Source organism: Pygocentrus nattereri, chromosome 23, assembly GCF_015220715.1.
Source record: "Pygocentrus nattereri isolate fPygNat1 chromosome 23, fPygNat1.pri, whole genome shotgun sequence".
Taxonomy (NCBI): domain Eukaryota; kingdom Metazoa; phylum Chordata; class Actinopteri; order Characiformes; family Serrasalmidae; genus Pygocentrus; species Pygocentrus nattereri.
This window is the reverse complement of record NC_051233.1, coordinates 8,810,677-8,825,041: the sequence shown is the minus strand read 5'-3', so window position 1 is coordinate 8,825,041 and position 14,365 is coordinate 8,810,677. Positions and strand designations below refer to the sequence as shown.

General features: G+C 40.7%; 1 protein-coding gene across 1 annotated transcript; it reads left to right on the top strand.

Moving 5' to 3' along the window:
* Positions 1-626: 626 nt before the first annotated feature.
* cux2a (cut-like homeobox 2a) lies at positions 627-11,801 on the top strand. The gene is made up of 7 exons (XM_037533683.1): positions 627-690; positions 2,428-2,991; positions 3,093-3,194; positions 4,491-5,231; positions 6,683-6,871; positions 8,413-8,674; positions 9,496-11,801. Exons 1-7 carry the CDS (start codon positions 627-629, stop codon positions 9,986-9,988), a joined length of 2,415 nt encoding a protein of 804 aa, XP_037389580.1. The 3' UTR covers positions 9,989-11,801.
* Positions 11,802-14,365: the final 2,564 nt, after the last annotated feature.

The window sequence follows — 14,365 nt, the reverse complement described above, 5'->3', positions numbered from 1 at the left end:
TTTGCCTTAGAACACCCCACATGTACCACTTTGCCATGAACTTATTTTAAGAATATTACACCTTATTCAAAATATTCTGCATGTTAATTTTGGAATATTAGTTCAGCTGCATTATTTAGCAGGGTTGTCCTATAAGGACTCTTATTATGAAGGCAGGGCTACCTCATTGGCTGTGTTCTGTTAGATTTGGAAGTACAAGGTATTCTGACACTGATGACAGAGGAAGTAAGACGTAGCCAGACTTACAGTAAATTGTTAGGCAAAGCTCTCTTTGTGTACGGCGTTGCTGTGGCAGACTACAGCCCTTTAATAAAGCACAATGACTTGTGCATAACCTGGGTCTTCTTAATAGTAAACGCTACAATGAGTTTTAGGTCAAAACCTTCTCAGAACTAGGGCAAAACAGTGTCTCAGGCATCAGGCAGCATATTCGTAATGAAAACTATCATCACTTTCTGAGCGGTAGCTTTTAGAGGCATTAAAAGCTTTGGATGTCTGGTTCCTATCACCACCACTGTGAACAGTTTTTAACTTCACAGTAAGTTAAACATCAAACAAGTGTTTCAAACCACTCTTAATGATTTTGTTGACATCTTAACAATTTAATTATGCAGAGCATTTAAAAAATGTGTGGAAAAGGTTATGGCTATGGGCTGAGCTGCTCCCGAACATTCCGGTATAGCAAGGAGAGTTAGGGTACATTCAAAAAAAGATTTATGGCCATCATAAACATTAAGCAGATTTTTTTACATAAAACCTATGAAAAAACATAAAAACATTGTATACTTATTATATTATACTTATTTATATTCATTAAAAAGCAACCCAATTTGGATAAATCCCAGACTGATTTAATTGAATTGTATAAGGCCTATTAGATTTTCCCATTAAATCTTATTAGGAGGCAGTGTGCATATGCTATAGTAACAGGAAACGCAACATCAACCATGAAATTGCTTCAGCTGGTATGGTCAGAGCCATTTTATGAAGAGCCTGGCCACTTCATATTCCCCCTGTTACATCAAAAACAGGCCTGCTAATCAGCAGAGGGCACCAGCACGTGAGTCCTCAATGAATGGGAGTGAATGGAGCTCAACGGATAAAAACAAAAAGTTAAAATAGTTTTTAATCATTTGCCCAGAACATTTCTTTAATTTTAGAAAGGATGTATTTTACTAAAAAAGCAAATAAATCTTTCCTGTTTACCAAGTGGAGCAGCTTATTGGCCATACATGAACATACATGAGGAGCTGTTTTAAACTCCTATAACTCGAGTATAAAAGCTCTTAAAAATATAACGGTGGGATTGAAATCTTTTATGATATTCAGTGTTCAGGAATTGACTGCATTAATTAACATTAAAAATATTACAGCATATATGAACTAGGATTTTGTTCAAATGCTCCGTATCAACCCGTTCATTTTGGGCTCACTCGAGAGCGCCCTCTAGTGTTTGAGGAACCAGGAAGACATTGCAGATTAAAAATTCTCCTCTCTACAAGTTCTCTGGCAGGGTGGACATGAAATGGCTCTTTTTATTTTTACAATCTCCTGTGATCCTTTGTTATTCAGCGCAACTGCGTTAACTTAATTTGTGTTTTTTATATTTTTGACCGTATATTAATGTTTCATTTTGCATATTTTGAGAGATACTCTAGACAAACACAGGGTATATAATTACATTAATATTCAAATAAACAGTTCATGGTTTTTGTAACTGTAGGTGACCTGGACATCTTAGCATGGCATGAAAAGTCTGATAGCATTAGCAAGTTAACTTACATGATGGTTAGCATGAGAGCTGCACCTCAATAGGAAAGTTGTGAACATAAACAGTTGCTTTAATTAGTAGTTCAGTTGCAAGTCAATGTAAATTCTAAAGCAGGGAATTTGATCACAGCTGAAATCTATAAAGTTGCGTTTATTTCTTTCACATTAGACTTTAAAGTTTACATGTGCCTTGTAATGAGACTCAGCAAATACTGTTTAATACAGTTTGAATGACAATAAATGTTTGAGACTTTAACATGTATAGCCATTTAATACATTTACACAGTCTAAGTAACCGTGCTGTGAATGCAGAAGGTACTATTAACTAAATGTTAATAGTCATTCAGGTTTATTCAGGTTTATTGAACATGATGGAGAAACATAAATTATAATACCATTTTTACATTGGATTTATGTGTTTAAATTGAATGGAAAATGGACATCAAAATACATAAGTTTAAACTTTTGGGCTCAAATTTTTTTTTTAAATTGTACCCCATCCATATGGCACCTTCTCAGTTCTCCTCTAGCATCCTGAAGCATTAGCTTCATTAAACAGTAGAATCTGTTATGTGTCCTTTCAATATTTATTACCCATCCATCCATCCATTTTCTAAGCCGCTTCTCCGTCATTTATTATTATTTTTATTATTACAGGTGTGGAAATCAAGAGGGAGGTTCAAAAGCCCCCCCACTCCCCCACAGAGTCGGTGGAACAGTTGAGTAAACCTGAGCCCAGCAGGAGAACCACACCATCACCCCATCCACAGTGTTTTTCACCCTATGATGCTGTGCCATATCTTTGCATCAAAACTAATAACAATAGTACTGAGGGTTCCCTCAAGGTTGATGTCAGTGGAGTTGGTGAGAGCGACTTGTCTGCCAATGCCTGGGATGACAGAACTTTGGAAGGTAACGTCGTGGAAGGAAGTTTTATTGAGAAGCAGATTGAGACGGCCGAAATCGCTCAGCAGGTTAAAGAACTGCTTAATCAACACAAAATCGGTCAACGTGTGTTCGGCCGGTTCATTCTAGACCGTCTGCAAGGAAGCGTGAGTGAGATTCTGGCTCACCCCAAACCTTGGAGCAAGTTGACCGCCAGAGGGAAAGAGCCTTTCCTGAGGATGGTACGCTTCCTGTCAGATGGACAGAATGTTCTGGCTCTACGTATGATTCAAGACAGGCTGCGAGCTGAGCTGGACCCCTCCTTAAAAATATCAGGTATAACTTTTGTCTGCTCTTATATCATCTCCTCTAACAACTCTACCTTAAACTACCTTCATACAGTAGCCTCATTAAACCGTTTCTCACTTTTCTCTCAGGAAGCTGTTCTCCGGTCATCCATTCTGCAGACATGGGCTCCGATGATGCAATAAGGAACATTCTGGAACAGGCTAAAAAGGAGCTTCAGTCACAGAATGGAGGTCAGAATGCTTTGGTGTCTTTGCCTTCAGCCAGTTCCACTGACAGCCAAAAATGCTGACAGTTTGTGCTTTAATGTCATGGTTATTGTGCGAATCCATGCTACTGGAGAAGCCATTAAAACAAAAATTGTTAATATCTAAACACTTTAAAACAGTGCAAAAACCTTTTCTCTAGATTTTGTCTGAAGGCCAGTATCAAGGTCTGTTTATTACATATGTTTAAAATCATTGTTTGAAATCAGCATATTCTGTGTGGTCACAGCTTCTTTCTGAAGGCCCCCTTCTGTCCATTATGAAGAAGTCTTAGTGTTACCAGATAAACCCGATCACTGTTGGCTCTCTATGTGTGAAATGCTGTGGCTCTGTGTTGAGCTGCTAGTGAGCAACGATGGGTGAAAAAGAAGGGCTGAGAGTACACTGTTCTAGATTCTCACCTTTCCACAAAGGTGTGAATTAAACAGATAGCATAACTACAGCTTTCAGGATATTATGGCATCCCCCCACAGGTCACGTGGCCTTAGGAACGTAGGAGGCGGCCAGGCGAATAAGCTCTCATAAAGAACCGTGTATGCGACAGAAAAGACTTTATTGCCGTTAAAGTTGTTGATGTTATGCTAGCAGATTCGTCTATGTGAACGTGTTAACTGTGTCATTCTTTGCTGGGAGGTGGGTCAGTCAGAATGGTGTCAGTGTCTACCATGAAGGGACCTGCCTGCCATCTCTGCCATTTCAGGAGCGCTGTGTGTTGGTTCTCCCTTGCTGCATGTTCAATAAAAGAGCTTTCACTTTTAAAGTGAATATAAAGTTTCCCACGTCGTCTTCTTCTTTGACAGGAATTGGCAAAATGTGGCTCCGGAGCTCTTTTACCGCACTGTTGTGGCTTCACAGAATTAGATTTTTAGGTAAAAACAAAATAATCCTCTGCTGATTGTTCTAACACAGTTTTAACAATAAATGCTCTTAAACATTGGAGTAAATGCAGCCCACAACTGCTAATTTACCACCTTTTAACCCTGAAGGTTGACATGCAGACTACTGACACCAATCTCGTCTAGCTAACAAAAAGGCAAAGAGAAAGATTTAAGATGAACATCGATAATTTGGAGACGAATGGACTAATCTGCATTTATAATCACTCCAGCTGGTTTACTGACATTAACATAAAATGTGGCTCCCAAGGTGGTTTGATTTTTGTTGAAAGGACAAAAAGGCTCTTACTATTCTTAATATTTTATGTCTCCTGTATAAAAGGCTCAAATAGTGTTTAGTCTTACCTAAGTTTGTTTGCTCTAACAGAAAATGAAGCCAAGGATCAACAAGATCAGAGAAGATATACTCAGATATACGCAGCTCACAATGATAATAGTATGGGCAGAGGATCTGAAGACATTATCAAAGGCATCCTGGAGCAAGCAAACCGTGAGATGCAAGTCCAACAGAATACAGAGGACCACAACAGTGGAACAGCTGGAGACCACTTGATGGCCTCCGGCCTTCAGATGAAGCAGGAAGTGGAAGAAAGGTGTGTTCTAGACCAACACCCACCAGATCACGACCTTCTCAAAGAGGCTTCTCCAACTGACTTTGTTCAAAACATCATCCGAAAGGTTAAGAGTGAAATCAGGGCTGAGAGTACCTGTTCAGCAAGTTCACCTCTGCTGCCTGCTCAGTCTACTAGCAGCCCTCCTTCCATTGCTCACCCTCCATTCTCAGACAAGCAATACTCCTCTTTAAGCAGAAAACAAGATAAAGTGTTGTCATCCAGAACCAAAGGAGAGATGCAGTTTTTTGGAATAAAAGTGAGTCCAGGAAAGGTCCATTCAGGTTATGGTGGACCTAATCACCCTCTTTTGGAGAGCTACAAGGAGAACTTTCAACCTCCTCAAACTCAAGATGGACAAAGCTGTGCTGGAGCTTTTTCCCAGCCTCATCCAGATTTCTACAGCAGGCTGGACACAGAGACGCTCCAGCTCCCCGAGCTGGACACTCTGAGTATTGCCAGAAGAGTGAAGGAAGTTCTTGCAGAAAACAACCTAGGTCAGTATAAGTGGCTGAAATGCATCTCCATAATAAAAGTCTCTCAGACCCTGATAACGTCAAACTGGGAAAGTTACTGTAGCTGCATTTTAAGAGGTTCTACTTAAAAAGCCAATACTGTGGTAAACTGATGTAGCATATGAACTTGTGTGAAAGTTTCAAGGCACATTGTTCACACTTCAGTTTGTGCAGTCTATATATGGACACTAAGCTGCAAAGACAGCCTGCTTTGAATTAATTGTTTTTGTGATGTCACCAAAACATTTTCATGCACCCACTTCGGCCTGCAGCAGTGCAGCCCCACCCATTCACTGTCAAGTTATAAGGGGTGTTTCAGCCTAGACCAGGGGTTTCCAGCCTTTCGCAACTAGTGGCCCACCCAAGACCAAAAAAGCTTTCTCAGCCTGTTAGGAGATTTAACTGGCCAGATCGTTCCAAAAGCAAATAAAAGACAATAATCAATTAACTGTATTTTACTATACACATTTCTATATGAAAGAGAAATGTTACACTGGCTTGCACTAAAATTATAGCCATATCTAGCTACCTACATTGGTTATATCAGTCATGCATTTTTAAAATTTGTTTGGTTAAATGTCTATATATTACATATAATATATTGTATATATATTCTATGTATTATTATTGCCAATGGCCCCCTAGCAGTACCAGCGTGGTCCAGGAGTTAAAAACCACTGGCCTGGACTGCTTTCTGAATGAGGCACAGAACAGCCAATCGGAACATTTGCACATGTCAGTCTTAAGGGCATAGAAACAGAGGCTGTTTTATTCTAAGGGATAAAGAAAGGATGTCTTAAATGAATTGTGAATGTTTTTGGTACATCAAACCTCACAAACATTGCAAGTGGACCTCAGGGGGAGAATTAGGGCCCTTTAGTGTCAAGGTATGGGGTGGAGGGGGCTTGAAGGTGGTGAGAAAATAACCCAAATATAGTACTGTGCAAAAGTCTTCTGAGAAAATGTGATGCAAAGCTCTTTATCTGGGCAGTAAGGATTTATTAGTTTAAAGTAAATTTAGAGTAAATTCAAACAAATAAGCAGTATTTGATGTGTGTGATCTCCTCGAAGAAGGACGGTATTTACAGTACAGTTCATATCTAATACCTAGTTTATCTTATCAATACTTAATTTAATCATAGCAGGTGTGCTGCTCATGGGAAATAAAAAGTTCCTGCATTTCATCTTGGGTCCACTTGTGATTTCTGTGTGGGTTTCTGTACCAAAAAACTGCTGTGACTAATTTTGCTAAATACTTATATAAATGCTAATATTTAACAACACGGATTTTAAAAGTGCTTTCATGATGATAAAAAATTATTTTGACATATATTATACATATATTTTTCATGTCATGAAATCTTCTCATCTGTTTTATGTAGCATTCCTACATTTCTGTCTGTTGACTGTATGTGTGTGGTGTGTTCCGTCAGGACAGCGTCTGTTTGGAGAGCAGGTGCTGGGTTTGACGCAGGGTACTGTATCAGATCTCCTGGCACGACCTAAACCCTGGACTGAACTCAGCATGAAGGGAAGAGAACCTTTCCTCCGCATGTGCTTTTGGCTCGAAGACCCTCACAATGTAGAGCATCTGAAAGCAATGAAGAGTACAGGGCACAGAGGTGAGGCTGTATTTATTTGTACTGTAATGTTAGAATAACTACTGTATTAAGTGCTATAATAAAGCTGCACTGGAAAAGTGATATGTTTAATTCATTTGAATGTTTGCATCATTTCCATATTAATGTAGTGGTTGGTTAGTGTAGTGGTTAACACCTCTGCCTTGTAGACTGGGGTTCAATCCACACCCTACACTATACCAATAAGAGTCCTTGGGCAAGACTCCTAACACCACCTTGGGCTATCTGTGTAAAATGATCAAATTGTAAGTCGCTCTGGATAAGAGCGTCAGCAAAATGCCAGAAATGTTAATGTTAATGTACACCAATCTGCCATAGCATAAAACAAATAGAAGCACTTTGTAGTTCTACAGTTACAGACTGTAGTCCATCTGTTTCTCTGCATACTTTGTTAGCCCCCTTTCACTCTGTTCTTCAGTGGTCAGGACCCCCACAGGACCATCACACAGCAGGTTATTTGGGTGGTGGATCATTCTCAGCACTGATGTGGCGGTTGTGTATTAGTGTGTGCTGCACTGGCACAAGTGGATCAGACACAGCAGTGCTGATGGAGGTTTTAAACACTTTGTCCACTCATTGTCCACTCTATTAGACACATTTACCTTGTAGAGGTAAATTCAGAGACAGTAGCTCACCTATGTTGGTCATCCTGTATTTCTTCAACAATGGTCACAGGACAGCATTGGCTGGACGTCCTTGGTCAGTCCAGCAGTGACACTGAGGTGTGAACTCCAGCAGCATTGCTGTGTCTGATCCACTTGTACCAGCGCAACACACCACCACTTCAATGTCATTGCAGTACTGAGAATGACCCACCACGCAAATAAAAGCTGCTCTGTGGTGGTCCTGTGGGGGTCCTGACCATTGAAGAACAGGGTAGATTTAAAGTCTGTAACTGTAGAACTACAAAGTGCTCCCATTTGGTAAGTGGAGCTGATAAAATGGACAATGATTGTAGATAAAGGAGGTGGTGTTATTGTTATGGCTGATGGGTGTACATATCACATCAACACAATTATTGCCAAAGCTGAGTAACTAAAAGGCACAATTGTTTTGATGTCATATATTTTATCTCATCTAGAAATGATGTGCAGTCATATGCAAAAATTTGAACACCCCAAGTCCAATAAAAGTTCTTAAAACACACTTAAACATGGAAATTTCTTACAATTGTAGTGTACCACTTCTGTTTAATTGTTGAGGGTAGCATGTAGGAAAAAAATATGACAAAAAATGAATAATGTGCAGTAATTTTTGCTCAGGTCACATTTTAAAAAAATCCTAGATGGTAAAATCCAATAATAAATAAACAGTAATTGTACATTACTATTTGCATGAGTGATCTCTGTAGAAGATAAGATGTTAACTTATTTATGCTTATAAAATCAAGATCATGGGACCAGGGGTGCCCAAATATTTGCACACAACTGTGTTTAATCACTGATTCATTAAAGAGCTGAGCAAAATCTTAAAACTATTGTATAACATGTAACAAAATGGCCTTCTTCGTTTATCACATGCAGCACATTTGAAGCGGCCTTTCACTCTCCTAAGCATTGGGTCAGATGATCCTTCCCAAGATTCTCTTCTGGACAGCATTGTTGACCATCCTGGGCAGTGTAACATGGCTAAGAGGCCCCGTGTGGTGCTCACATCTCAAGAGAAGGAAGTCCTGGTCAGGGTCTTCCAACTAGAGCCCTATCCCTCCCACCACACCACCCAGAGACTGGCCTTAGAGCTGGGCCTCCAAACCAGCACGGTCACCAACTGGTTTTATAACCACAGGTCAGTTGCAGCTCATACTGGCAAATATAAAACATGTCTTCACATTTCTGAACTCCTAGAAGTTTAGAATTGTGGCTTTGCTATACTATTTAGATCTAATTAGTAATTACATAATCACACAATTACAAAATCGTATCTTTAATTAGATTTACATTCAATTTATGTTGCCACTAGAATTGGACTTTTTGGAATTTGGACTTTTGTTTTGATGTAAACAGATAAAAAGTATATAGCAAAAATATAGCAGATCTCAGAGGGACTACCTACCCAATTAATTCAGACTGCAGTCCCAGAGTACAACTAGTAAATGAACAATTAAGAGTAACTTATATATATATATAAGGTGAGTGAGGCTGCATCCCTGTCCCTCATGGCCACATGGTGAGCAGTTAGATCCCGTTTTTGAAGTAGATGTGCCGCAAAGTATGAAAAGGGATTCATTAGTATTGAGAATGATCACTAACGAAACATGCATTTTCTTAAAATCAGAATCAACCTTTATTGGCCAGGTATGCTTACACATACAAGGGTTTGAGTTCTGCCCAAAATTTGCTAAAATTGTCACTACCAAACATTTGATAATAATCATTTGTTTAATAAAATAAACATAATCTTGTTATATGGTCAAAGTAACAGAATTCTAGTCTAATGTCCAAGTTAAAAGTCTGAAATATGTTATAAACTTTGACTTTGAAACAATAATGACCCAAAACTGTGTGTTATGCAAGTGTATAATTTTCATGCCAGCTGTATTTTTCCATCATCGGCAATTAAAAGTAATACTTCTCCTTTCTCTTTCTCTCATATGTCTCTTCTATTAGATCCAGATTAAGACGTACTGCCCAAGAAGGACGCTCAGTAACCACTGATTACAGTAATTCACCTTTTCCTGACGCGGAAATGGTGACCCCACATCACTTCAGTGATGCAAGCCCTCGTTCTTTTGGCAGACCACCCTGCATGGACACAAGCCTGGTGACTTTTAAACAGGAACCCAGTGATGTTGAAATATGCAAAGTGAAAGAGGTGGAGGGGGATATATCTTGGAATAGCAAGTATGTTTCCACCGGGGTTCAGTCCTGCAGCAGTATGAAGCTGGAAGCAGAGGAGGAGAGGAGAGTTCTGTCCCCTCAGCCTGAGGATGGAACTCGGTTAGAGATGATGGTGAAGGAGGATCCTGATGGAGCACATCAGGATTCAGGAATGTTCTCAGCTGGTCAGAAAGCTCTAGGGCGAGTGGCCTTTCACATAACGACCACCTCACCCAACCCCGACGGATCCTCCATATCCACACACCACCATACTGCTGCCTGAGGAGCAGTGCTAGGAAGTGACTCATTGCATTACAATGGGCCTGCCATTGCAAGTAACTCATAGCGTTATCGGTTAAGAAAAGCAACATAATTTTGTAGTAAAAGAAATAAAAGGCCCTTGCATTTTCAGGAATACATTGTAAAATTGATCACATGTACATGCTACAGGTCCCTTTGGACTTGGATACAAAATCTTATGGGTGTTTTATACCAATAATTCATTAGAACGTCTACATTACTCTATAAAATAAGAACAAATATAAAATGTTATCATAAACTGACTGACTTAACTGGAAATTAATATAGGCTAATTAAATGTCTTATAAACACCAAAAGAAGAAACTGGCAAAGTAGCCATTTTTGGCTTGGTGCAAAGCACACACACATTTTCTAAACCACACTCCTTCTGGGTTGTTGTGGTTGTGGTGCTGTCCCAGTGGTCATTGGGCAGAAGGAAAGATACACCCTGGACAGGTCACCAGTCAGGCATATACATTCACTCACACACTCACACCAAGGGGCAGTTTAGCTGCTCTGTTGGACTGACTCTATGTGTTTGGGAGAAAACCCATGCAGACACAGGGAGAACATGCAAACTCCACACAGAAAGGACCCTGGTCGCCCGACCGGGGAATTAAACCCAGGCCATTCTTACTGTGAGGCGACTGCACTACCCACTGCACCACTGTGCCATTTTTCAAGTATGTCAAAAACTGAAAATCAACAAAAATGGAGATTGTTATGACACCATCAATATATTGTGTTTTGGAGGCAGGAATGCTGGTCAACTAGCATGACTACACTAGATAACAGGCTAAACCAGCACCAGACCGGCCCTAGGCCTTTAACCAGCATAGACCAGGATTGAATGCATGATGGTCTAAGCTGTTTTTCTGCTGGGGTTCACTCTATTAAACAACATTTTAGTTCAGTTATCCCCCCAATTTTCTTCATCTGGACACAAAAGGCACTGTAAGGTTCCATAGCATTGAGGACAGCTATAAAAACTTTATTAAAGCAGCAGCAACCAAAACTCCAACACACGATGTGATTTAAAGTAAATTAGTTTCTGTAATTTACTAACAAAGTGCCAGAAGTGTAGATAACGTGATCAATGTGCACGGCTGCTTTCAATGGAAGCTCGGAATCCATTTAAAGTGACATTAACAAGCAAAAAAAATCAAATTGAAAACATAATAAAGACACAAAATGAACTCAGAAAAAGCTCAGGTTGTCCTGGTGTTTCTGCCTGCTTTAGAAATGTCAGGCTATGGCCTAAAAGGGGAAGAAAACAGTGAGCCAAATATGCTTATGTGGAAAATGAATGGCAAATAGAAAGATTTAACATGAGCATCGATAATTTGGAGACAAATTGACTTTGCATTTATAATCCCTCCAGCTGGTTTCCTGATATGTTTAATATGCAATGAGAAAATGTCAACTTCTAAAGAGTCGCGAGGCTGAAGTCAGTTTCTCATTCGCCAGCTACTTGTTTGAATTTTCACGTTCCACCTTAAACGGTACAGCAGTTACATTCTGGCACCTCAAGCACCATTTAAGGTGGAATGGGAAAATTTGAACAAGAAGCTTAAGCTTCATAAACAGTCAAATGATGAGACTTTACTTTTGCCTGAAAAGTTTCCTGCCAGAGATGCGAGAAAAGCAGCTATAGCTGAGCTAAAGCTTAATGCAGAGCAAAGTAAGTCTGCGCTTTTGTTTATATTATATCTTTAGCCCATACGAGGACATAAGCACATACTGAGACATATTTATACACTGCTCAAAAAAATAAAGGGAACACTTAAACAATACAATATAACTCAAAGTAAATCAAACTTCTGGGAAATCAAACTGTCCACTTAGGAAGCAACACTGATTGACAATCAATTTCACAGCTGTTGTACAAATGGAATAGACAACAGGTAGAAATTATTGACGATTAGCAAGACACACTCAGTAAAGGAGTGGTTCTGCAGGTGGGGACCACAGACCACTTCACAGTACCTTTCTGCTTTCTGGCTGATGTTCTGGTCACTTTTGAATGTTGGTGGTGCTTTCACACTCGTGGTAACATGAGACGGACTCTACAACCCACACAAGTGGCTCAGGTAGTGCAGCTCATCCAGGATGGCACATCAATGCAATCTGTGGCAAGAAGGTTTGCTGTGTCTGTCAGCGTAGTGTCCAGAGCATGGAGGCGCTACCAGGAGACAGGCCAGTACACCAGGAGACGTGGAAGAGGGCAACAACCCAGCAGCAGGACCGCTACCTCTGCCTTTGTGCAAGGAGGAACAGGAGGAGCACTGCCAGAGCCCTGCAAAATGACCTCCAACAGGCCACAAATGTGCATGTGTCTGCACAAACGGTTAGAAACCGACTCCATGAGGATGGTATGAGGGCCCGACGTCCACAGATGGGGGTTGTGCTCACAGCCCAACACCGTGCAGGACGCTTGGCATTTGCCAGAGAACACCAGGATTGGCAAATTCGCCACTGGCGCCCTGTGCTCTTCACAGATGAAAGCAGGTTCACACTGAGCACATGTGACAGACGTGACAGAGTCTGGAGACGCCGTGGAGAGCGATCTGCTGCCTGCAACATCCTTCAGCATGACCGGTTTGGCAGTGGGTCAGTGATGGTGTGGGGTGCCATTTCTTTGATGGGACGCACAGCCCTCCATGTGCTCGCCAGAGGTAGCCTGACTGCCAATAGGTACCGAGATGAGATCCTCAGACCCCTTGTGAGACCATATGCTGGTGCGGTTGGCCCTGGGTTCCTCCTAATGCAGGACAATGCTAGACCTCATGTGGCTGGAGTGTGTCAGCAGTTCCTGCAAGATGAAGGCATTGAAGCGATGACTGACTGCTCCTCCAGCTCGGCGGAGAACTTGCGGTCAGACAGAACCCAAAAGAACCAACATCTGCAGGAAGACACGCAGGATAAACAGAGCGAAGCTCTGCAGAAGGTGGGGGTCTAACAGTGGTCGAGCTGTAAACAGGTTTTAGAGGGGTGGTGGGATGTAGTCCTGGACAATATCTAATAATAATTACTGCAATAATGTCTATATTTCTGTTTATTTTGTGACCACAAGTTTAGTTTCACGTGGCTAATATTTATTAATATAATTATTATATATTAAATATTTATGTTAATTTATTGAGGCCACTAATATATTTAGGCCATAATTAAAATTTTTTTGTGGCCAAAACTTAATATGTTGAGGCAACTAATTAACATATCAAGGCCAAAAACAAATATATTGAGGCCCTGACTCAAGTTTCTCAGGGTCACATGGCCTCAGTTTCATAATGTGTGGCCACGCCTTAATAAAAAAGGATCCCATGTCCCTTTAGAGGCGTTGTACTAACTAAAGTGTATATCGTCTCTTATTAATGAATATGAACCTGTGTCCTGTATCACCTGTGCAGGTAGCAGCTGAAGCAGCCAGACGGAGGGAGGAGATCAGGAAGGCTGAAGAGGCTGAGGTGGAAAGGGAGCTGCTCAGCTCCAGCTCCTCTACCTAAATCGGTTTTTCTGTTTGCAGCTATACATGGACATTTGCAGATTTTAACTGCTTGTAACAGACAAATGTATTTGATCATTTGTATTTCTATTGATTAAAAACTTTATAAGCCCTCCCATTCAATGTTATGACCAGCCATCACAGCTTATTCAAATAAAAAGGCAAGGAAAACTCTGTTTCCCATGATCATCAGCCCTTTAGCTGGCATTTACAGTTAAGTTTTGCAGGCAAACACAAGCAAGGGCTTTAAAATGTTCCCATCACTTCATAACACTAGTTTCAGCAATTCTTACCTTTCCTAAGTTCTGACAGGAACAGCCTCTACTCTTCCAGGAAAGCTTTACACTATATGTTGGAACATTGCTGTGTTGGAACACAACTTATCCGAAAGGTACTGGATGGAGCTCCATCATTGCAGAGAACGCAGTTCTTTTGCTCTACAGCCCAGTGCTGGAGGGCTTTATGCCCATCAGGCTGGTGCTTGATACTGGAGATGCTGACCTTTGGCTGGTCCAGAGCGTCCCATTCTAAAGGTCAACAGTTTTCTATGGCACTAGTGTGCACAACTGAACTGGGTTAAACTTGCTCTATAAAAGGGTTGTCTGGATATATAGAATTGGTTTTCTGGACAGGGATTAAGCCTAATACGGTCTACATTTCCTCAAGGATGCAAAGTATCAGTTAGAAGAATATAAAGCCCCCTAGTTTTGGGGTGTGGAGCAGTGGAACTCTTAATTGAACAAAGATCCTCAATTGAAAGGGAACTTTAGTCCAGGACTAGCCTTGATCCCTGTCCAGGAAACTCACTCAATGTACCAGGCACAGTTTTACATTCAACACGATTTACACCTAACC